The sequence below is a fragment of the Ananas comosus genome, linkage group 11, assembly GCF_001540865.1.
Source record: "Ananas comosus cultivar F153 linkage group 11, ASM154086v1, whole genome shotgun sequence".
In the NCBI taxonomy this organism is placed as follows: domain Eukaryota; kingdom Viridiplantae; phylum Streptophyta; class Magnoliopsida; order Poales; family Bromeliaceae; genus Ananas; species Ananas comosus.
This window is the reverse complement of record NC_033631.1, coordinates 10,733,330-10,755,326: the sequence shown is the minus strand read 5'-3', so window position 1 is coordinate 10,755,326 and position 21,997 is coordinate 10,733,330. Positions and strand designations below refer to the sequence as shown.

General features: G+C 35.2%; 3 protein-coding genes across 8 annotated transcripts; 2 read left to right on the top strand and 1 right to left on the bottom strand.

Moving 5' to 3' along the window:
* On the top strand, positions 426-21,969 carry LOC109716909 (membrane-bound transcription factor site-2 protease homolog). 6 transcript variants are annotated; one of them, XM_020242519.1, is made up of 12 exons: positions 426-442; positions 16,809-16,939; positions 17,407-17,472; positions 18,036-18,102; positions 18,714-18,782; positions 18,887-18,990; positions 19,353-19,500; positions 19,879-19,959; positions 20,034-20,486; positions 20,569-20,898; positions 21,095-21,287; positions 21,373-21,969. In XM_020242519.1, exons 2-11 carry the CDS (start codon positions 16,848-16,850, stop codon positions 21,260-21,262), a joined length of 1,578 nt encoding a protein of 525 aa, XP_020098108.1. In that variant the 5' UTR covers positions 426-442; positions 16,809-16,847; the 3' UTR covers positions 21,263-21,287; positions 21,373-21,969. The 6 variants fall into 6 exon arrangements, with proteins under 6 accessions (XP_020098108.1, XP_020098110.1, XP_020098109.1 ...); XM_020242520.1 differs by having other exon boundaries at positions 428-442; positions 16,809-16,935; XM_020242521.1 differs by lacking the exons at positions 18,036-18,102; positions 18,887-18,990.
* Positions 5,832-10,969, top strand: LOC109716911 (isocitrate dehydrogenase [NADP]). The gene is made up of 16 exons (XM_020242526.1): positions 5,832-5,984; positions 7,110-7,153; positions 7,282-7,391; positions 7,826-7,863; positions 7,996-8,073; positions 8,163-8,216; positions 8,296-8,397; positions 8,483-8,568; positions 8,655-8,758; positions 9,166-9,234; positions 9,318-9,433; positions 9,587-9,621; positions 10,009-10,151; positions 10,252-10,374; positions 10,481-10,567; positions 10,688-10,969. Exons 1-15 carry the CDS (start codon positions 5,936-5,938, stop codon positions 10,563-10,565), a joined length of 1,236 nt encoding a protein of 411 aa, XP_020098115.1. The 5' UTR covers positions 5,832-5,935; the 3' UTR covers positions 10,566-10,567; positions 10,688-10,969.
* On the bottom strand, positions 11,325-16,174 carry LOC109716910 (actin-related protein 2/3 complex subunit 2A). Its single transcript, XM_020242525.1, has 10 exons — positions 16,010-16,174; positions 15,299-15,365; positions 14,981-15,188; positions 14,093-14,262; positions 13,620-13,697; positions 13,023-13,155; positions 12,853-12,944; positions 12,319-12,375; positions 11,861-11,929; positions 11,325-11,772 (listed from the first exon to the last, which is right to left on the bottom strand). The coding sequence occupies exons 1-10, from the start codon at positions 16,069-16,071 to the stop codon at positions 11,746-11,748; spliced, it is 963 nt and encodes a 320-aa protein (XP_020098114.1). The 5' UTR covers positions 16,072-16,174; the 3' UTR covers positions 11,325-11,745.

Genomic DNA, 21,997 nt, shown 5'->3' with positions numbered 1-21,997 from the left:
CATCGTGTTGTGGCGGAGTTGTCGAATGCTTGGATAGGTATACCCTGGAGAAGGGAAACAGAGAAAGTACTAGAGCATCATCTTCATCTTCTCCTGAAGAATAAGTAGTTGACTACACTCCAGTTTTTTTTTTTTTTTCTTTATTTTTTTCTGAATTATACTTCTGCTAACTATGCTGAAACACTTTCTGTTACACTTCCTCTACAAATTAATACTCAGCATCCAGTTTCATTTCTGAGACGTTAATATCGTCGCTTAATAAGTCATGCGTGTTACATTGATACCAAGTATCTGAATAACACACACACACACACATATGTATATAAACAATGCCCCAGTAGTGACCATCTTAATTTTTTGGGTTTGAAGCACATGCATGCATATGATGAGTCTAAGGTTTCCCTGCCACAGTGGAGAGAAGAACTTCTCTCTCTCTCTCTCTCTCTTAGAAGTTAGAACACGGGAAAAAAAAATTTGATGTAAATGGGTGGGTTATTCATCTTCAAAGTAATATTTGCTAGATGACAATAATAAGAAAATGAGAAAATGGCCTCTAAACTACGATAATGTTTGCTAGGTATTCAAGGCAAAGCAAATATAGACGTGTTTGTCTTTTTCATTTGAATTATTAACTGATGCTGCACAAAAGAAAACGGCGTATGAAAGGGATTGCTTTTTGTATATCTAAGTCCTAACAAACGTATTTTTGGATTGCTACGATGTGTAATAGATATGCCAAAAATGCTTTGGGATCTTATTTAATTTTAGTTTCTTCGGAAAATTAGCATAATTTTTTTTTTCTGAAAATGTTTTTGGGCTTTTACTGATTCAGATCATTACATTAGGATTCGGAAATAATGGGCATATAAACCGGTGTTTTCGGGAAGGGCCATATTGGGCCCCCATTGAACTCCGCTATTGCAGGACTCAAACGAAATTGCAACGTACTAACGTAGTAGTGGCATCCTGATCTATTGGGCTACTCTTTTGATGTGATGCTTTAAAATTCGTGCAAAATAAAAATGTATTAAAAAAAAAACCGCATTCAATAAAAAAGTTACTCGAATAATTAAAAAGTTTTGACTCCTGACTTTTACTGAATGATATATTTGAGGAGACGGTAGTTTCATACGAACAGTTCGCTGTTATTCATTTAGAAGTCATAACTAAACATAGGCAGCAGCAATATAAAAAAAAAGAAAAACTATTTATGCACTAAAAAGTTTGATATAAATTGTATGCTTTTGTATCGAAAGGTTTAGACATTTCTTTTGAATTTTAAATATTAAAAAAATGGTAACACAAGTGTGAAATAAATGGGTTGTAAATTGGAACAATGTACAATTTACAACTACTTTTTGAATATACAAATAGCATAACTTCATGTAGCCATATATATCATCTATCCGGTACAACCGGGTACAAGGTGGGAACAAGTGTTCCCACTGTGTTCCGACCTTGGGGTGGAACAACTTGTTCCACCCCAGGTACAAGAGAGAGAGAGAGAGAGAGAGAGAGATTTTTATTTTAAATTTAAATTTATAAAATTTATAATTTATAATTTATAATTTATAATTTTAAAAATTAAATTTTTAATTTTAAAATTTAAATTTTAAATTTGATATTTTTAAATTTTAAATTTTAAATATGATATTTTTAGTTTTTAAATTTTAAATTTGATATTTTATATCTTTCGAATTTAAATTTGGTCCTAAATTTAAAATTAGATATTTAAAATTAAAATTTTAAATTTAATTTCAAATTTTAAAAATTAAAAGTTCAATTTTTCAATTTAAAATTTTGAGTTCAAAAATTTAAATTCAATTATTATTATTTTCTATTTATAACTACCAACTATTCCAGCTTATACTCACATTTTCATCCAAACAAAGTTTTTCTAGTTCTAACTTATACTCACATTTTCATCTAAATAAAAAAATATTCTTGTTTCTACGAAAATTTATACTTGTACCTATCCCGAGTATAACTAGTTCTTCCTTATATCCGAACCAAACTAAGCATATTATATATATCATGCAAGGATTTTCTGAATGACTTTTTGATATAGAACTTTGACTTGTTTATCATGCCAAGGATATTCCCATCAAACAACTTAACTTTTTTTTAGGTTAGGTCGGAGCCTTTTAATAATTGTGTTTAATAGTGAAGTTGTTCATATCTTATGCTAGTTATGTCTAATTTATGAATTGAATTTGTGTCATATATCAAATGCTTTCATGCTGATTTTGCTTCGTGTGACGAAGTTTAATAAAATATAATTAAAATAAAATTATTTTTTTATTACATGGACACTTTGCAGCACTTAGATGCTCCCAATTATTAGATAAGATATAATAATAATTATAATAATATTAAATATAAAATTATATAAACAATCGTTCGCCCTCACACATCTGAGCTCGAGACTTTTTTAGTCTGCCAATGAGGAAATTAATATATTAGGAATCTGGCGTGACTTGAACTCAGGACCTTCTGCTCATATCATGTGAAACAACCGTTGTACTCTAAAAGCTTAAACTGTTAAAGAATAATGTTTATATAATTTTATATTCAACAAATAATGATAATAATAATAATAATAATAGAAAAATTAAAAGCATACGACGATGGTGTCAGGTGCGGTGGAATTAATGAATATTGGTGGGTGGACCGAACCCCACCATGTGATGTTGGTTCTTCCGTTACACCATTTAGTTCCGGTGAAAACATGTACGAAGCCCCTCAAATTATACGACTATTTTGAAATGACCCTTTTCAATGGTCACCTGTGTAATTTTAAGCTATTCTTTTGAGTAAATTTTGTTTATTTGAATAAAATGTCTTATTAAATCGATCAATAATAAATCTAGAACAGTTGACACCTCGTAGCTAATAAAATTATCAAATTTAATAAAACTTTAATTAAATTATAATAATATTTTTTTAAAAAAATAAAAGTCAGTAGAAGATGTCGATTGAAAATTAAATTAAAGATCCAATTGGAGTCTTTGTAAAGTTGCATTTCCTTTTTTATATTTATTGAAATATTGGATCTAATAATAAAGTGGTACTAGTGCGGTGAGTTCGGTGAGTTAGCTCAGCTACGGTTCAATCCCGGAGTAATTACTAATTAGCAATTAAGAAAACACCCCTCCACCCTTTATTATTTACAGAACCCCCCCNTTAATTACAGTAAAAGCGTAAATTTTATAATCTGTAAATAGAAAACAAAAAATAAAAAATGCGGAAAAACTACCTAAACTTTAGCACTTTTGCTAAAACGGATTCAATATTTATTAAATGGCTCAACGGGCTCTCCTGAATTAAAGTTATTTATTATGTAGTTGTTTTGTAGTTAGTTTTGCGTCATGTAAATTTGTACAACTTTAAAACATAAAAAATTTTATTTTTACTTATTCTAAGATATGAAAAATAATAAAAATAGAAAATAAATTCACTATGGCTTTTAATTTCGATCCTTAATTGTTATAAAAATAACAAATTTTATTTAGTATACGATTAAAATAATAATTTGTGAAACAACCTAGGATACCATGTATAACAATCATTATGCACTAAAAGCTTAAGTTATTAGAAAATAATGTTTATATAATTTTATATTTAACACTATTTAATTAGTAACTTCGCTAACCTAATAAAACCTATTAAGCTATTTAATAAACCACAAAAATTAATAATTGAAATAAAAATTTAAGTTTGTTTACAAAACTGCAAAAGTTCAGATCATCTTTATATGTTTTTTCCCAAAATGCAATAAAAATCGTAAAAAGCAAAGCACTGCATTCAAAATTTCCAACTACAAAATTGTAAATTATAAATTATAAATAAGTACAATAATAATTTTCAAAATTTGCAGTTTTATTATGGCAATTTTTCGTGAACAAAGCTTACGTAATCGCTGACACTTTGAAGCACTCCGTTTCGTTGACTCTTTTGTTTTTTGGCCTGATTGCGACGTTACACCAACTTTGTAAATATCATCAAGGATCAAATATCTGAAACCGTTGCAGCAGGGATATTGGGCTCTACAAAGGTAACGCTTTTATGCACTGGCAACAAGGTAAATTCAACAGTAACCGGGGCTTGTTTCAACTTTAGAGGCCTCAAATAAATGAATAGAAGAAGAGAGATATTAAACAAATGTGTACACCTCACCAATTCAATAGTTTCGATTGAATTACTAATTAAACATGAGTGAGCACGATATATCTCGTATAGCGATTCGACCCGCTAGTAATAATAATCAGCCCATTAGCAATAATAATCAACCCAAATTACTTAAATTCAGTTATTATTACTAAAGTAGAGTCAAAATCATCAAGCAATGTGGGACTTGTCTTGCTAAACTTATTACGGCGATTCTAGCTCAGTGAAGACTCATCTCATACTTCCGGCTAGTGAATCGGTTTCGATACTAAATATAACGATTCGACCCGTTAATAATAATAACTTGTTGGGTTCAAATCATCGGCCTAAATTGTTTAAACTCAGTTATTATTATTAGAATAGAATTTTCTTGTATATTTAATAATAATTTTATTTTTATCCAACACCGTGACACTATTGAGTTTGAAATCTACAAGCAGTAGGACAAAAATTCTATGGGCAGCATGCGGCACGCTGCCGGATGTCCACCACTGCTCTCCCAATAATGGGGAGAGCAGTGGAACTTTCTGGGTGCACCTGGTGCATCTATACCAGGTGCACCATAATTGTTATTTTTTAAATTTTTTAAAATTCTAACTTAATATGTTAGCATATATGTTATGATTTAAAATTTATATGGTCTATAATTCATGATTATCGATTTATAAAATTAAAATTTTTAATTTCTACAATGATAACTCCTAAAAAAATAAATAAATTATTACATAAAATTATAATTTTAAAAACTAAAAATTTAAAATTATAATTATGGTGCACCTGGTATAGATGCACCAGGTGCACCCAGAAAGTTCCACTGCTCTCCCCATTACTGGGAGAGCAGTGGTGGATGGGCGCCGCGTGGCACCTGCGCCATGCNCACGCGGCGCCCATCCGGCAGTGTGCCCAAACTAATTAGTTTGGGCACGCTGTCCATAGAATTTTTGTCCCAAGTAGTATGCACCATAGGAAAAAAAAATTGGGTCACGTGGCCCCACTTAATGCTGTAGAAAAACTTTGCATGGACCACAGTCTGTAGACCAGGCTCTCCGAAACATCAGAGAAAAAGACCCTAAAATCTGTTCATGATGACTTTAAAGAAAAAAAGTTGTCTTCATTTTATATTTTTCTAAAGAGAGTACTCCAATTTTCAAAAGAAATCTTGGATTGCCTATCAAAAGTTCGGGGGTTAATTTCTCGCATGCTCATTTAAAAATGAGATTAGTGGGCTCCATTTTTTTTAGAAATAAATGACTAATTTTATAAAATTCTTAGGATCGGGCCTACGGATTGTTTAGAATTAAACAATGGAAGTTTTTATCTTGCCTACAAAATTTTTGTGTTTGGATTAAGTTTTGATGCATTTTGAGGGGTTTTACTGAGCATAATATTTACCTGCAATATTTTTAAACTTTGAGGCTTATGGGTTTGAGTTACACCCGGTCTACAGACCGGGTCCATGCACTGTGACATTCGCTCATGCGAGCTTTTCAAATCAGTCGCATACGGCCATAGCGGTGGCGTATTCTAGCTAACCAATGAGAAAAATGGACAGGCGATCACCAATCATTTTCTGCCACGTACTTGTAAAAAAGCTACAGGGAAAATGTCGCGTCGCACAAAATTTTCTATGCGGTGGTCGGACTTGTGTATATATAAATTCTTTTCGTCCATTGCTCACGCTCCTTGCTCTCCTCCGATCTCGCATTTTTCCTCGTCGCCTCCATTTCTCTCTCTCTCTCTCTCTCTCTCCTCTTCCCCATCGTCGACCATGGCGTTCGAGAAGATCAAGGTGGAGAACCCGATCGTGGAGATGGACGGTTAGAGACCCTTACCCCTCTCCCCCCTCGATCTCTGCTATTTTTTTATCTTGTCATATTTAGATCACTCGATTCGATGTTATGCTAGCGGATTTGATCATCATCGCCTATGGATCTCTTTTTTTGTTGGTTGATACTTTTGAGGTGTAGCGATTTTGATTATGTTTAGTTTTAGGGCATTTATAATCTTCGGTTTTAACCTTGTTTTAGATGAAATATGGATCGATTCATGTTAGTGTTAGTATTTTGGATTGCAGAGTTTCCGAGCTATCCATATGATCTTTGTTCTAATTTTGGATCTGATTCGTTTTTAGGGTTAATTTGAAATTTTAGAGAGTAATTGCAGTAAAATAAGGTGGAGATAAACATAAATAGTCGAAAAGTGCACGCCCAGTGATTTAGTGGGTGTCGATATATTTTTAAGTGTAAGGGTTTTGTATTAGTTATATGGGATGCATCTCGTTCCTACTGTATACTTGGGTATGTGTTTAAGTTCGGAGATCTATTTTGTGAAACATCCGTTTGAGTGCATATTTTGTTTATTACGTGTCCGTTAGCTGTTATAGTTCTCCTTTTCTTTTCTTTTCTTTTTTTTTTTTTTTGTGATTCTTCTTGTGGTCTATAAGATACTATTCCTTACTATTCCTTCAAGTACCGAATAATAAATTATTTTAATTGTTTTACTACTGGTTAGATGCACGAGAGGAAACCAGTGCCTGGTTACTCTTTTTTAGCTGTTCGGCGTATAATTACTCTTGTTGCCAATGGATTTTCACTGGGGCAGCATAGTATTCTGCTTTTCGTGGAATTGCTCTCCTGATTGTTATTTATGCGATACAGTGAATCTCCTGGACCCTTAATCTTAACTTTGCAATGGTGATGTCTGTATGTTGAGATGTAGAATAGCATGCTTGGATATAACATTTCAAACTTTTCTTACCTCAACTTAACGTAGTAACAATCTCCGTATCATCTTATCTAGTCATATTTGCTGGTAGTTGCTTCTGCAATATGGTTTTTATGAGATTTGTGATGCTCATGAGTCTTGTCTATTTTTTTAAGATAAAAATTTGAGGTTTTACACGGTAAACATTTTAATTTACTCTATCTTATTTTGGTGGACAGGGGATGAAATGACCCGAGTCTTCTGGAAATCTATTAAGGAAAAGGTGATTGATTACTTCTCCTTCATCCAACATGCTGGATCATTTTTTTTTATATTTTCTTTTGTCGATTTCTATTCTTTAAAATCTATTCATGACAACTTACAAAACTAATGGTTTGGCGGATCATGCAGCTTATTTTCCCATTCTTGGACTTGGACATTAAATATTATGACTTGGGCCTTCCCAATCGTGATGCTACAGATGATAAAGTTACAATAGAAAGTGCGGAGGCTACTCTTAAGTAAGAATCATCTTTTGTATCTTTTTCGTAGTCAAGTCATCTTTTAAATCTTGAGTAATAAATCTTGAGTGATACTTTTCAGTTAAGTTGTTCCTTTTAATTATACCCTCCATCTTTGATCCCATTTGTTTGGTGTTATTCTTTCTTGTGGATTCATCGCCTATTCTTTTCTTGTACTTTTGTGAAGCACAGCTTGTTTGGTGTTGACTGGTAGTTTTTATGGATTTGATTTGTATATGCTCTTCACCTGAACAATTAGAGTTATTCCTTTTTACTTTTGGAGCCATTGTTTGCCAATTTGCTTTTTGTTGAGTTTTTATTACCTGAAATATTCCTTAGGCGTTTTACTTTGAGATTGGTAATATTCATATTTTTATTGTCAACTTAAATTACCTTGTCTCCCCGTTTAATTTTTGGCAATTATCTTGTCACAGGTATAATGTCGCAATCAAATGTGCAACAATTACTCCAGGTAAAGTTGGCTTACTTGGAAATAAGATTGGCTTACTTGGAAATAAGATGTTATTATCCAGCCACATGTTTGACTATGATAGACATTTTTGAGACATTTTAATTTCATTTTTTTACTTTTATATAACGACAGATGAAGCTCGCGTTAAGGAATTTGGCTTGAAGTCCATGTGGAAAAGCCCAAATGGGACAATCAGGAACATCCTTAATGGTTAGGCAATTTGACAGATGGCAATATTGTCCTCACCTTTGTCTTTGCTAATATTGTTTCCCATTAATCCTTTTTTCCCTCCGCTTCAGGCACAGTATTTAGAGAGCCAATTATCTGTAAAAACATCCCAAGGCTTGTTCCAGGTATTGAAGGACTTCAGTTTTTCAAACTGTTTTGAAATGCTGTGATTTTACCATCTAATGTAAAGATTGGTGCTTTCAGGATGGACTAAACCCATATGCATTGGAAGGCATGCTTTCGGTGATCAGTATCGAGCAACTGATACAGTTATTAAAGGGCCTGGCAAGCTTAAATTAGTATTCGGTAGGCTTATTAATAGTTCTTTTGCTTTTTATGTTACACAAAACATAAACTTTAGTTTGAGATTATATTTTATGTTTCATATCAGAGGGACATGAAGAGCATGTCGAGCTAGAGGTCTTTAACTTCACGGGTGTTGGAGGGGTTGCCATATCTATGTACAATACTGATGAGGTAAAAGAACCTGTCGTTATATTGCAATTAATAAAATCATCACCTTTATTTGCCATTGTTACTCTTTGTAACATGATCGTGTACAGTCCATCCATGCCTTTGCGGAGGCTTCAATGGCCACTGCTTACCAGAAGAAGTGGCCACTGTATCTGAGCACCAAAAATACAATTTTGAAGAAGTACGATGGAAGGTATGAAGCAACTTTTTTTTAAAAAAAAAAAATTTATACACGACTTCGAGTAACACTAGGATATCTTACATGTATACATCTACAAAATTATCTATTTATGTGTATCTCTGCAAGAATTCTGAACCTCCGTAACTTCATTTGCATTTTCACCCGTGTGCTTACGAAAGTGCTCCTTTTTTCTTAATACAAAACGTACTTCGTCGATGAATTGGATGACTCCCACAGCTTAAGGGTTTCTTTATTATTTTTTTTCTTTTTTTCTTTTTTATTTTTTTTGAGAAACTGCAGAGGTACATTGAATATTTTAGATTTTTCTGGAGTTCATATATGAATAGATGAGAACTTTATTTTTTTTTTCTCACATTATTTTTTATTTCCTATCTTACTCATCTTTATCTATCCTCTAGATTTAAGGACATATTCCAGGAGGTTTACGAGAAGGAGTGGAAGTCCAGGTTTGAAGCTGCAGGAATATGGTATGTATTTCCCAACTGCTCTTTACATCTTGCTTAGTCCAAAGCATTACCTTTTTTATCTCATAGGAGTTGGTAACTGATAGGTACGAGCACCGTCTTATTGATGACATGGTTGCCTATGCACTTAAGAGTGAAGGTGGTTATGTATGGGCTTGCAAGAACTATGATGGAGATGTGCAGAGCGATTTCTTAGCTCAAGGTTTGATTGACACTGCTTTTCTTGAAGTAACTCTTGTCAATGTGTGAATTATGCAATTTTTGATTAACGTATCAATCTAGTTTAATGAGTTGCCAGCTCTTGTCCCAAAATTTTGTATGTTCTAATCACCGGATAACATTATTTTATGTGCAGGTTTTGGTTCTTTGGGTTTGATGACATCTGTCCTGGTATGTATATAATCTCTAGCTTAGACTTCTTTCTGCTCGGCAAACTATTGACTGTAAATAGATTTATTCTTTTGTGGTGACCACTGATCAACGACTAGTAAAAGGGTCGTACTTTTACTATAAAATGTTGATTATATACCTCATATCAATGCATGATTTTTTAAGATTATTTTTGTCCTTATTTGTTGCTGAATAGCTAGTGTAACTGTGGGTTAAGTATGCGGTGTTATATTTGACCTTTTGAAAAATTTTGCCTAACCTGCACCACATGTTGTTAAATATTTAGGAATTGTTTTTCCTCCTTTACCGCCTTTTCATGAAGTTACTATATATAACAAATTCTTCTTGAAGTATTGATTGATGTTTGTGCTCTGCTTCCTGTTGTAGGTGTGCCCTGATGGTAAAACCATTGAAGCCGAAGCTGCTCACGGCACAGTAACCCGTCATTATCGAGTTCACCAAAAAGGAGGCGAAACTAGTACTAATAGCATTGCGTCAATCTTTGCCTGGTCAAGGGGGCTTGCACACAGGTATTTTCTTTCTAGTTTTTCACTTTCTTTTATGTATGAAAGATGCCTATCTAAAGTCCTTTCTGTTTTTGCTTCCTGGAAATTTTTGGTGTGTTAACAGGGCAAAGCTAGATAACAATGCTAGACTACTTGATTTCACTGAAAAGCTCGAAGCTGCATGCGTCGGGGCTGTCGAGTCTGGGAAAATGACCAAGGATCTCGCTCTTCTCGTTCATGGATCCAGGTATTACTTATTTCGTTAGTTTTTTTTTTCTTACCCATGTTACTAGTGTAGATGATCTGGCATTCTCACTCTCCTGTTTTCTTTCTTTCTTTTCCTCTCTTTTCAGCGTCACCAGAAGCCATTATCTGAATACTGAGGAGTTCATCGACACTGTAGCTGATGAGTTGAGAGCGAGACTCTCGGGAAAATGAAAGTATGGAAACCTTTTTCCAACAAGATTAAGATGTTTCTAACCGAACCTTTTTCTTTCTTTTTTTAAAAATACGTATCAATGTTTCAGATCGTGATTTATTTTTTGCCTTGCCTTACTCAGGTTGCTTTTATGTCCGAAAAATCACCAGCGATCATGGTTAGCGGAAAATGGATTGTGTTGCTGATGAGAAAAGTTTGGAATAAAGAAGATAGACTTCTCGTCCTCATTAATTGGAACATGGAACTGAACTATTTATGCGAGGAGAGGTTTTCGTGCTCTAATATATTTTGTTGAGAACTTTACCGAGACTTGTTTTCAGTTCGGACGACCATCTCGTCACGAATACTGCTATTTCTCTAATTTTAATGGAAAATTGTTGAGCAAAAGCCCAACTTTATTTCCTGCTCTTCTATCAAAAATTTTGCATGGTATCCTCCATTCTTTATGCTATCATTGCTAAGAACAGTTGATTTAATATCCTGCTTCCTACGGAGATGCTCGCACTAAGAAAAGGAAAACCCACCCTGCTTCGTACGGGGATGCTCGCACTAAGAAAAGGAAAACCTATCGACCGTCCCTAGAGCAAGTGACAAAAAACTTTGTGGTTGGTACTCGAGATCCAAGTTCGAATCCTAATTGATTCACATTTTCAGCTAAGTTTATTTTCTAAATGAAATAAATATTTCTCATAAAAAAAGAAAAGAAAGGGAAAACCCCAAATAAGGTCAAGAATAGGAATAGGCATGATTGCTAGCACTGAGAAAAGGTTCACTTAATTCCACATAAGGCGAGTTAATGAAAGTGTGCATCAATTAACAGAGTGAAAATAGTTTAACTAACAACACTCCAGCGAGAAAGATAAACTCGCAAGCCCTGATCACAAGCCAAAGACCGATTTGTACAGGCGGTATGTCAGAACGAGTTGACAGTGCTCAAATGTAATGATTCAACTAGCCCACTAATTTGCAGAAAAAATATGCCCCCCCGCTGGAGAGAGGCCTGGTGATATTCGAGTACCGTTTTGCTATATCGTTTGAAAGACTAGACCAGTTGAGTCATTCTTAAACATAATCCGGAAGAACATACTGAAGATTGCAGTCCAATGCCGATGCAAGTTCGGCCTCATGTCCTGCCGTGGTCATTTGGAACAGAATTCTGGGATTCAGATTCCAGTAATTTCAAGTGTAGCTTGTTTCTTTCAAACTCTGGAGGCAGAAATTATAGGATTAGTGCCTGATAACAAACAGTTTGGAGGAAAAAATGATTGTTAATGTTTTAGGTCATGCCACAAACCAGTTTCTTAAAAGACTTCCCTTGCACGAACTTCTTCTTCTCCGCATCTGGTTTTGCCCGATCCAAAGCCTAGATACAAGGTAATAGAATAAGATATGTTCTTATAGAAAGTGATTAACAGTTTTTTTTTTTTTCATAAAAAGTACAAATTGTTAATTTCTAGTTCACATATAGCAAAGGAGATATTTTTGTAATACTGTCAGTGAGCCACATAATTATAGCAAAGCAGGGAGATCTTATGATACTTAAAAGAATAATAGCAACCCGACAAAAAAAAAAACCAATAAAATGTTGGTTTTGGCATTGGCATCTGACACTCAATCTCGATTATTCTCATCTCACATGAGGGCTTACAGCAGCAGTACTTTAAAAGTATCTAAGGAACAGTTGAAGTTCTTGGACTTATTACTCTATTGATAAAATAAACCCAGCACCAGCAAAAAGAGAATAGCACTTACCTGAATCAATGACTCCACACGGCGCCTCATTCTGGTATGCATGAATCCTTCGGAGCACTGTCATTCAGACAAATAGCAATTAACTATTTGCTCCCCTTTTAACAACAATAAGAGCTCATAAGAAGACAACAAAATTCAGATAAGAGAGGTAAAGCCACGCAACCTCATGCTAACAAAGTCTGTTTGTTGGAAACATGCACTGATAAAAAAGTTAAAGCCTAGAAAAATAGGAGGACACTGCAAACTCATGAACAACATGGATCACGATAAACGAAGTTAAGTCAAATCTATAAATTTCCAACCCATAAATTGCAAGACTTTCCCAGGGTATCTCAATAATTCAGATGTTCCAGTTGGAAATCATCTTTCTCTTTTTTCTTTCCAGTGATTTGAATCCAAGATATTGAAATTTCAAGTCATTATTGGCTACATTAGTAAATCGACAGCTAAAGAAAAGGAACACACCATGCAAAGTTCATCAACAGCATAGTTGAAAGAAGATCACGTTGTGATTAAAATAAGAAAGCCTCCTACCTTTACATGATAACTGACATAGGCATGAAAGGTCAATAAACTCCAAACAGTTTTGTCCAGTTTTTTGCCTTCAACATGGCGGGGGAAAACCACTGCATATATTGATAAGTGCATATTAGAAATATGAATGCACAGGCGCAAAAGAAAATTGAATTTAATCTTGTCCTGACCAAAAGTAACAAATCCAGCATTTGCAGTTAGTGTTTCAGGAGGAGCTCCCGTTAACTCAAGAGGAGGGGCCGCTGACCACATACAAGAAGGGGCGTTATTTAGTGCAGCTGTTCGCCTTGCCTCCACAAATTCCTGAACATCGATTTCTCTTATAAGCAAACAGTAAAAAGTAAAACGCAAAGGGTGGCATTGCTGAAGCTCACCCAATTCCAGTTTGGGAAGGTTAAAAAAGAAAGGAAAAAAAAAAGTAGTAAAATCATAAGGTTTACATACACGACAGACAAAATCTATGCGACTGCTCATAGGAACTCATAAGGCAACTGTAAATTGTTAAGAATAGGCTTATTTATTTAAGGTATGGCTTTATTAGCTGGAAGTTACTTTATATTTTATAATGAAAGCATTCTGTATATTATGAAGGCAGAGAACTTTGTGTATGGAAACTACCAAAGCTCATAAGAAACTACTGTTCATTACCCTCGAATGGAATCATTGCGGCAAACCAAGCTGTTATTTCAAGCATATAAAAGAAATTATGTATAGATGTTCTAACATTTACTACATGCAGAGGAGCTTAAACCAAGAGGTCCATTTACCTGTAAAAAGGAAGTAGCTAAAACAATATCAGTTGAATCCTGGAATCTCATTGGGTAAACAACAGTGACTTTATCTGCCTGCAACAAAGAGTCCAATAAATTATTCCCCTGGATTTTTACCTATGCTTCTTATGTAGGACACAGACCAAATTGAATTTAGTGAACTCTAATCAAGCAATTTCAACATAGAAGTATTTAGTCTAAAATATATAAACTTGGTGCATCAAAGAAATGGCAAAAAGTATGCAGTGTAATACCGCTAAGACCTATGACTCCATGCAGAACAGTCTAGAAACAGATACAGTTGAAGGATTCAGAAAGGTACATTATTTACCAAATAAAGTTAGCAGGAAAAACACATCCAGTCTAACAAACATATATCTTTTTGGCCGTAATCCTCCTTAAACTCTGTGGATGTAGCTAAATGTTAAATTCAAAGAAATTAAACAGTTGGCAAGTATGGGCATCTATACCTGAGGAACAAGAAAAAAGGATTCATTAGGCCGATGAACAAGAGCAACAAGCTGATCCACATCAGGAGCCACTGTTTTCGTTGCGAGATATTTCAGGAGCACTTTTAAGGGGGCACCTAGCACAACTTCTCTGACTGACGCAATTTTCACCAGAAGAGCATTTCTTTGTTCTGGAACACAATAAAGGAAACAATGCTTTTAAAAAAAAAAAAAAAAAAAAAACGTCTCATGGACAAGACTGAGATCATCAGTCAAAAGAACTATGAAGAACTAGAAATTTAGTCAAGCAAACATACATTTTAAAGAAGCAGATATGTATAAACAGTCAGCAAAGGCATTTGATGCACCCGATAGGCTATAAAATAGGATGTGACGACAACTCACCATAAAAACTTGATGAAGAAATCACTTAAAGACCCTAAAACCTAAACTACTTAAATATAATTACAACTCCAACTAACGACTAATTATATTTGACCAAGCATACAATATTTCAACGGTGAACAAGCACTGACAACACCATTTCATTTCCGTCACCCTTCTCTCGTTCAGTACATTACCCTGTTAACAATTCACAATTACTAGATTGAAAAAAAGATACCTTTAGTAAAGAATGGCCCAATTTACCACAAAATGCTGTATGTAATAGTATGGTAACATTCACTAGGCAAATGCAAACTACTTAACGGACATTACTGTAAGTTCACTAACTAATTAAAATAAGAAAAGTTTGACCTCTTACCAAACTTGCTACCATAGATAGACATTACCTATGAATAACATAACTACCAAACTTAATCAACTAAACTCATTCAGTGCTATCAGCCATTATTTTGCGGTAACATTGTAACAAGATCATAATGACCTTGTAAAGGAAACTCGTAGAACCTTCATCTGACGGAAGCTTCTTTAGATTGATCTTCATAGTGAGATCAAATCCATCCTTGGGAGGGTCGAGAATTTGCACGGCCTGCCCATATGCCATCTTAATGGCCTCTATTGCACCGAAAGGAAGCCCGTCATAGAGTACAGCCTCTGGAGGTGGGACCGGCAATGCAACCGACAACACCATCACCTTTGGATTCCTCGTAGAGAACTGTAATCCAATTCCAAACCTTTATATCAGGTACAAGAACATGGAACCCTATTATCCATCTTCAATAATAAGAATTAAGTAATTCTTTGAGGGCCAAAAAAGAACATGACCTGAATGTGATAGCGAACATCATCAAATTCCACCGTTTGGCAATCGATGTCCACTCCCTTGTCAGGACTGTAAACAACCAAATGATTAGATATCACAAATTCGGCCACTATACTAACTGTTTAGGTTAACATGTAAGGAAACAGCCTCAACTATAGGCCATTTTGAAATGGCCTGAACTTTATTTTTCTCCCTTGACTTTTATTTATTTTTTTTATTTGAGTAATTTAGCCTAATAAGTTAGAAGTTTTACTAAACCCAATGATGATTCCATCAGATTTAATAATTAGAATCACTAAAATGCTGTAATAATTAACGACTAATAGCTAATAGGGCAATTAAATTTAGCAAAATCCTCAATTCAACTAAATAGAATAACTAAAAAAACTATTAAGTTGAGGTGGGCTGTTATTTCCAAACGGAACTATAGTCACTACATTTTCGCCAAAATTTCATACAACATCAAGTAGACAATTGAATCTATAACCCTAGAGCGCGAAAAGCTCCAAATCTCCCCCACTTTTTTCAAAATTTCGATCAATTAGAGCAACGAAACCACCATTAGAGAGCTAGCGAAACCAATCTCTTGCGAAATTTCAGTAGAGAGCGATCGACGCGAGATTCGAAGGAGAAAAGTGAGGAGAAAACGCATAATGAGGAATCAAACTGAGAAAAAAGATGAGAACCAGGGGGAAAGGGAAAGAAAGAGTAACCTAAGCACGCGATCTTGTAAGATCTGAAGCAAAAACCTCGATGGCGACTGAAGCAGAATCATCGCGGCGTCTCCAACTCCGAAGAATCGAGGCGATGCAGAGAGAGAGAGAGAGAGAGAGAGAGAGAAAATCGTCGGAGAAAGAGGGAGGTTTGATTTTTTTTTTTTTTCCCCTTCTCCTTTTTGCTTTTGTTTTTTTGGGAAAAAGTGTACGAAGAGCCCCTGAAGGTTAGCTAATTTGTATGTTGAGCCTCAACTTTTTTGTTTAGGCAATTTGAGTCCCTAAACTTTGTCAGATTTTTCAGAGACACCCCTCTTTTTCGTTAAAGTTTTTAATTATCTAATAGCTTTGATTGCATGTACTTTGTATAATTTTATTATAAAATTTCATAACATGAAAAAAAATCTGTTTTTGTATTTTAATATATAAAAAAGCGATAAAAGTAAAAGCTCGCAATAAAAATAAAAAAGTCGGATGTTACAGCCACGTCGCCGCCGACTGCAAACCGTGAATTCGGCACTACAGGTTATTCTCGGCGCCGACTTTTTTTCATGAGCGACGCTCTACCGAATCAGAAGTCGGCAACATTTTGCGCTTGGCCGCCGACTGCTTTTTGTACCGCCTTAATTTGCACGGTCCGATGTAAAATTCGGCAACCTCACTATTTCGCCGCCGACTTAGTATTTATTCATGTCTCGCCGCCGACTTTGAAGCGAAATTCTCGACCTCAAGTTAAGCCTCTTTTAATCCAACTGCGTCTTCCTCTCCTCTCCCCCGAACCCTTCTCCCACCCAAAACCCTCTCTCTCTCTCTCTCTCTCTCTCTAAACTCTTCGTTAATGGCGCGGGGGCGCACGAGGCGGCGAGGACGAGCACAATCCCTTTTACCCTCAAGCGCGATTCACCACCACGTCAATTCCATTTCATGTTGGTAAATCTCTCCACCCCTCTCCTATTCCTCCCTTTGTCTCCAATTCTATCACTCTCCTTGGAAAATTACTTGCTTGTTAAGTATTTGGGTGATTCGCAGCAAGTGCTCGTCTGAGTGGAGCGGATAGAAGAAGCCCTTAACAACTTTGGCTTGCTTCTGAAGTTAATTCGGCTTCTCACCAAAGCAAGCTCTGAACTTTTTGTTTGCCAAAATCGGCTTCTACTTTTGAGTAGATAAAGATGTCCCAGTTTGATCAGGATGAAACATCTTTTATAATTAATTATAAAAAATTCTTATGTTGCCCAATGAGATGAGAAAATTATAAGATTAGCGTGTTGAAAATGAGTGGAATCTCCATCTTTCGAATGTGAAGAATAGAAGAATAGGACTTAACTTACTCTTCCGTGTGTAATGCGATCTTCGTTGCGCTGTAATTTGGCTTATTGGTCATATTTCATTACTTTCAGGTATTGCGACTTCAAAATTTACGCCTTGAACAACTCTCTGTTCTATGTCGGATATCGATATGCACGGTAATTTTGGAGGATTTTTTACTTTCATTTTATGATCTGCATGCTTGTTGAAGATCTATGAGGAGATCATGTTATTTTCATCCCTTCCATCAAGCCCCACCCTACCTTGGGGTGGCATAAAGATGATTTAAACTCCTAAATCTGCGATTACCGATTATCAGAGGATGTCTTGTGAACTTTTTATGAATCAGCAACTTCTTCAGCCTGCTGATGGTAAATGATGTTGCTGATTTGCAAATTATTATTTTGCATCCAATTTTGATACTAGAGATTTTGTATAATGACGTATATTTTGATATTTAAAATCTTATCCTTTAGGCTTAGCTTATGTTTTAATGATGCTTGATAGTCATTCTCATTATATTGATGCTACAGATCTTATAAAGCTTATTTGTTCATTTTGTTGAGCTAACCAGTTGAGCACTACCAGCTGCATGCATTTAGAAGTTATTCTCTAGTTTATCTTCTTTTGAGTTCACGTATGTTCACATCATAGTTGTCAGATATTTCACATGTTGAAAGTTTTCTGGGATAAGAATGACTTCTTTTTTAATTCGCTACAGCTATCTAAAAGTGTGGTTTTCTCTCGGGGTCTTCTTTGTTCTTGCTGCCTTAATTGGAGTTTCAATGGTTAGTGAATAACATCCAACTTCTTTTAATTATGCAACTTTCATGTAATATGTACACCCTTCACTAGTGAGGTTAGCAAATTATTTCTTTTTAAATGCAGTAGTTGTCATATTTAATTTGAATCGCATGAATCAGTCAGCTTTAAATGAACATTATATGACATAGAATTTTAATCAAAATTGCTTGATGAGTTAGTGGCAACTGGTGGTTTATTGTGATTTCAGCTATGATCCAGGTCTTATAACTATCAGACATTTTTGTAGAGATCTGATTTATGATGGCAGGAACAAAACTACGAAGTGATTTTTAGTATATGTATCCAACATAGCCTGAAAGTGTTGTGGAGTATTAATCTCTTTCAAATGACACCTAATATAGCTGTCAATTTGAAGTTTTAGATTTGTACATCTAGCTTGGTTTGCAACTTAAGTAAAATATTACTATAGCTCCTTGCATAATATCGTGAGCAGTAATATGTATAAATATTAGTGCTTAGCAGTATTTTTAGCAAACTAGCAGTGTTACCTTTTTCCATTTACTTAGTTCCACAGTGTGGAGTTTTTCTGGCTCAGTCTCATTCTGTATATGTTTTGTGTTTTAATATTTTCCAGATGCTACTTTGGGATTTGGCTGGTGCTTTTCATTTCCACGGTGTATCATTTGGGCTTGAAAACATTTTGGTGAGCTTGTTTTTTCGGCATCTCTTATTTCTTAATTGTAAGTAGAGAATTATGGTTCTCAAAATGGGGCAATGCCTAAACAGTATTCCATTTATGTACTATAGGCTTCTGGCCTAAGCATATCAGTTACGGATGCTGCCGTTGTGATAGTTTCAACATTTATCTCTGTCGCTTTTCATGAATTTGGGCACGCTGTTGCTTCTGCAAGGTCTCTCACACACACACATTGCTTATGATATGTTGTTATATTTTGGGGCATATGATGTCATATTCTGTGCTATTATCTTGTTGTGGGCTGGGAAAACAATATATTGCCATTATCTGTTTGAGCTCTAATTTTTGAGTTAAACATAGAGAAATTTGCAAGGATGAGAATAGTTAAAATGTTAGCTTATCTTTACCATTGCATTCAAGCCATTTTAAGCCTTTTCTTTTTCTCCTGAGAGAATTAGTTGTTACCAAGATGGATTAAAGTTGGATATGTGCATCCACTGATTTCTCAACTACAAAAAGTTCATTAGTACCATCCATTTTGCTGCTAAATATCTGTATTTCCATGTTATAAAACAGTGAAGGCCTGCAAATTGAGTACATTGCCATATTCCTAGCCATCCTGTTTCCTGGTGCGTTGATTGCTTTGAACTATGATCAGCTACAAACTTTACCTCCTTTTGCTGCCCTGCGGATTTATTGTGCTGGTGTTTGGCATAATGCTGTGGTAAGTTTATCAAGTGGTGTGTTTAAAGAGACTCGTTCCTATTTCTTTCAGGTTTTATTTATTTTTGTATAGAAATGGGAAAGGAAACTGACTTGAGTTCTTACTGCAGTATTCTACATGATAAATCAAGATTTTTCATATGTAGAAAATGTGAAATTTACTTTTTATACGTTTGCTTCAGCATGCCAAAAATAATTTGGAGACATCGAGGAAATACCGATCAAATACATAACGAATCATATGTAGTTGCTATCACTTAGTAATGAGAATTATGCTGCTAGTTGCCTGTACCAATTTGCTTCTTGAAAGTTTATTCTGCATAATGTAATTGCTATTGACTTTTTCGAATTGCTGCTATGATAATTCCATGCTTTATAGTTTTGTGCAGTTTGCGCACTGGCATTGTTCTTACTTCCTCTTGTCTTATCTCCTCTCTATACGCACGGGGAAGGCCCTATAGTGAGTCTCTGGACAATTATCTTATGTAAATCTCATCATAATAATCCTTTTATTCTGAACCAGTGTTGGTACAGGTTTTGGGGATCCCACATACCTCTCCTTTGTCTGGATACTTGTCACTCCACGATGTTATTGTTTCAGTGGATGGGACAAACATCACAAATCCTGATGATTGGATGAAAATGATGGCTAAAGCTAATTCACAAATAATTCTTGGATCTCCTCCCCTTGAAAACTCCCAAAGCTATAAGGCCATTAAGGAAGAAAAAGGGTATTGTGTCCCTAACTCATGGATAGAGGCAAGCAAGATTATTCAGGAAGTAAATGACAACTTCTCATGTCCCGATGATTTCGTGCCATTTGTGCAGAACTCCTGCATTAATTCGAGCCTTTCAGATGGAAGCAATTTAAGAGAGGAAACCGAACATAAACATTGTTTGATTGCTAAAGATGTAATCAAGCTTAAAAAATGTGGGAATGGATGGCAAATTATTGGAACTGATGGAAACAGCTGTATATGTTCAGAGGTAAATGGCACCTTTTTATTTTCTCTTTATATTTATTGATAATACATCTATTAATCTGAAGCTATTTGACCAATCTTGACAGCAAGAATCATGCATGACACCGGTTCAGATCCCTGGCATGACATGGGTCGAGGTCTCTTATAAAAGCCCGTATTCTCCCAACTGCTTGCAGCTTACAAGAAATCTATCGTCAAAAGATTCTGTGAATCTGAATCTCGAATCAAATCCTTGTGACGGGACCTTTGTTTTTATCGGTGATGTGGTCTCTGTGGCACGTTCTATTCAGTTATCATCATATCAGCCTCGATGGGCGTGGATTATTTGGAGTATACATATTCCACATATCTTGGAGAAGGTTTTAGTTTGTATGCTGCACATGTCCGCAGCTTTGGGTTTAATAAATTGTTTGCCGGTAGGTCATTATGTTGTGCAAAGGCCTCTGGCATCGTTATTTTGAAGCTTAATCTCTTTAAAGCAACTTTCACGATCCTTTTTCTTCCGTTGCTCAGCAGGATGATTAGATTGCTTTGCATACAGATTCTTATTATGTTCTGTCATTTCTCATGCACTTTTCATTTATCAACTTTATTCATTTGCCAAATTTGCAGGTATATTTCCTGGACGGCGAGTCAATCTTAGAGACTAGCATTTGCTACATCACTTGGCTTACTCGAAGGCAGCGGCATAAAGTCCTCTCAATTTGCCTGTTTGGTGGAACTGTCCTATCAATCATTACCTTCGCTAAGATGCTTTATTCATTGATAGTTTTACAATAACCAGCACAACCAGTCACTTTTCACGGTAAGAAGCTGGTTCTTTAGATCCAACCACTTTAAAATTTGTGTCCTTTCTTCTCAAGGATTTCTTACTATGTGAATTTCTGCAGACTTGTTTATTTATATGATTATGAAGCTTGAAGGACACGGGCCTTATAGCAGAAATTTTTATACACATTTTCTCTGGAAACATTACAATGACATCAGTTCTTCAGCCGTATAATATCTGAGCAGCGGTTGAGTTTATTCCAGTCACTGAACCATTTTTGCCATTTAACTCTCTCTGAACATCGGGGAATATACAGCAAAGCACCAAGAATGAGAAAGCTGATGACAAGAAATTCGCTATCACACGGCTCCTGCGGAATAAAATATGCAGGGAAACAGCACTGTATTGATCTTCTAAGTATAGCGTGTTGTGTTTTTCTTGCTCTTCTTTTTCTATGGCTGTTAGAATCCAAGTTGAAAAGTTTGTACGAAACTTTCTGATAAATGTAGCAACTGATTACACCCTGACTATGCTAGTTGAAAACTGTACTAGAGAGCCTTCGTGTAAAAGTTAAATCAGGTATCAGTTCCTTAGCAGTTGAGAAAGGATTGATATGGCATCTGCCAGTGGTATGGCTCCTTATGTTTTCCTTTTACACTGTATAAACTGATATTTACTATAATTTTACTATAATTAGGGTAGAGCGTAACGTTATATGGTGAAATATTCTCATTACAACTTGAATA

Bases quoted from the DNA above. Each gene is read 5' to 3' on its own strand.
- LOC109716911 (XM_020242526.1), top strand. From the start codon at position 5,936: ATGGCGTTCGAGAAGATCAAGGTGGAGAACCCGATCGTGGAGATGGAC. The intron at 8,569-8,654 runs GTAAAAGAACCT...GATCGTGTACAG, and splicing joins CTATGTACAATACTGATGAG to TCCATCCATGCCTTTGCGGA. The intron at 9,434-9,586 runs GTTTGATTGACA...TTTTATGTGCAG, and splicing joins GAGCGATTTCTTAGCTCAAG to GTTTTGGTTCTTTGGGTTTG.
- LOC109716910 (XM_020242525.1), bottom strand. From the start codon at position 16,071: ATGATTCTGCTTCAGTCGCCATCGAGGTTTTTGCTTCAGATCTTACAA. The intron at 14,263-14,980 runs GTTCTACGAGTT...ATTGTGTTCCAG, and splicing joins GAAGCTTCCGTCAGATGAAG to AACAAAGAAATGCTCTTCTG. The intron at 13,156-13,619 runs GTAAATGGACCT...ATCGATGTTCAG, and splicing joins TAGCTACTTCCTTTTTACAG to GAATTTGTGGAGGCAAGGCG.
- LOC109716909 (XM_020242519.1), top strand. From the start codon at position 16,848: ATGGCGCGGGGGCGCACGAGGCGGCGAGGACGAGCACAATCCCTTTTA. The intron at 18,103-18,713 runs GTTAGTGAATAA...AATATTTTCCAG, and splicing joins CCTTAATTGGAGTTTCAATG to ATGCTACTTTGGGATTTGGC. The intron at 19,501-19,878 runs GTAAGTTTATCA...CATGCTTTATAG, and splicing joins GTGTTTGGCATAATGCTGTG to TTTTGTGCAGTTTGCGCACT.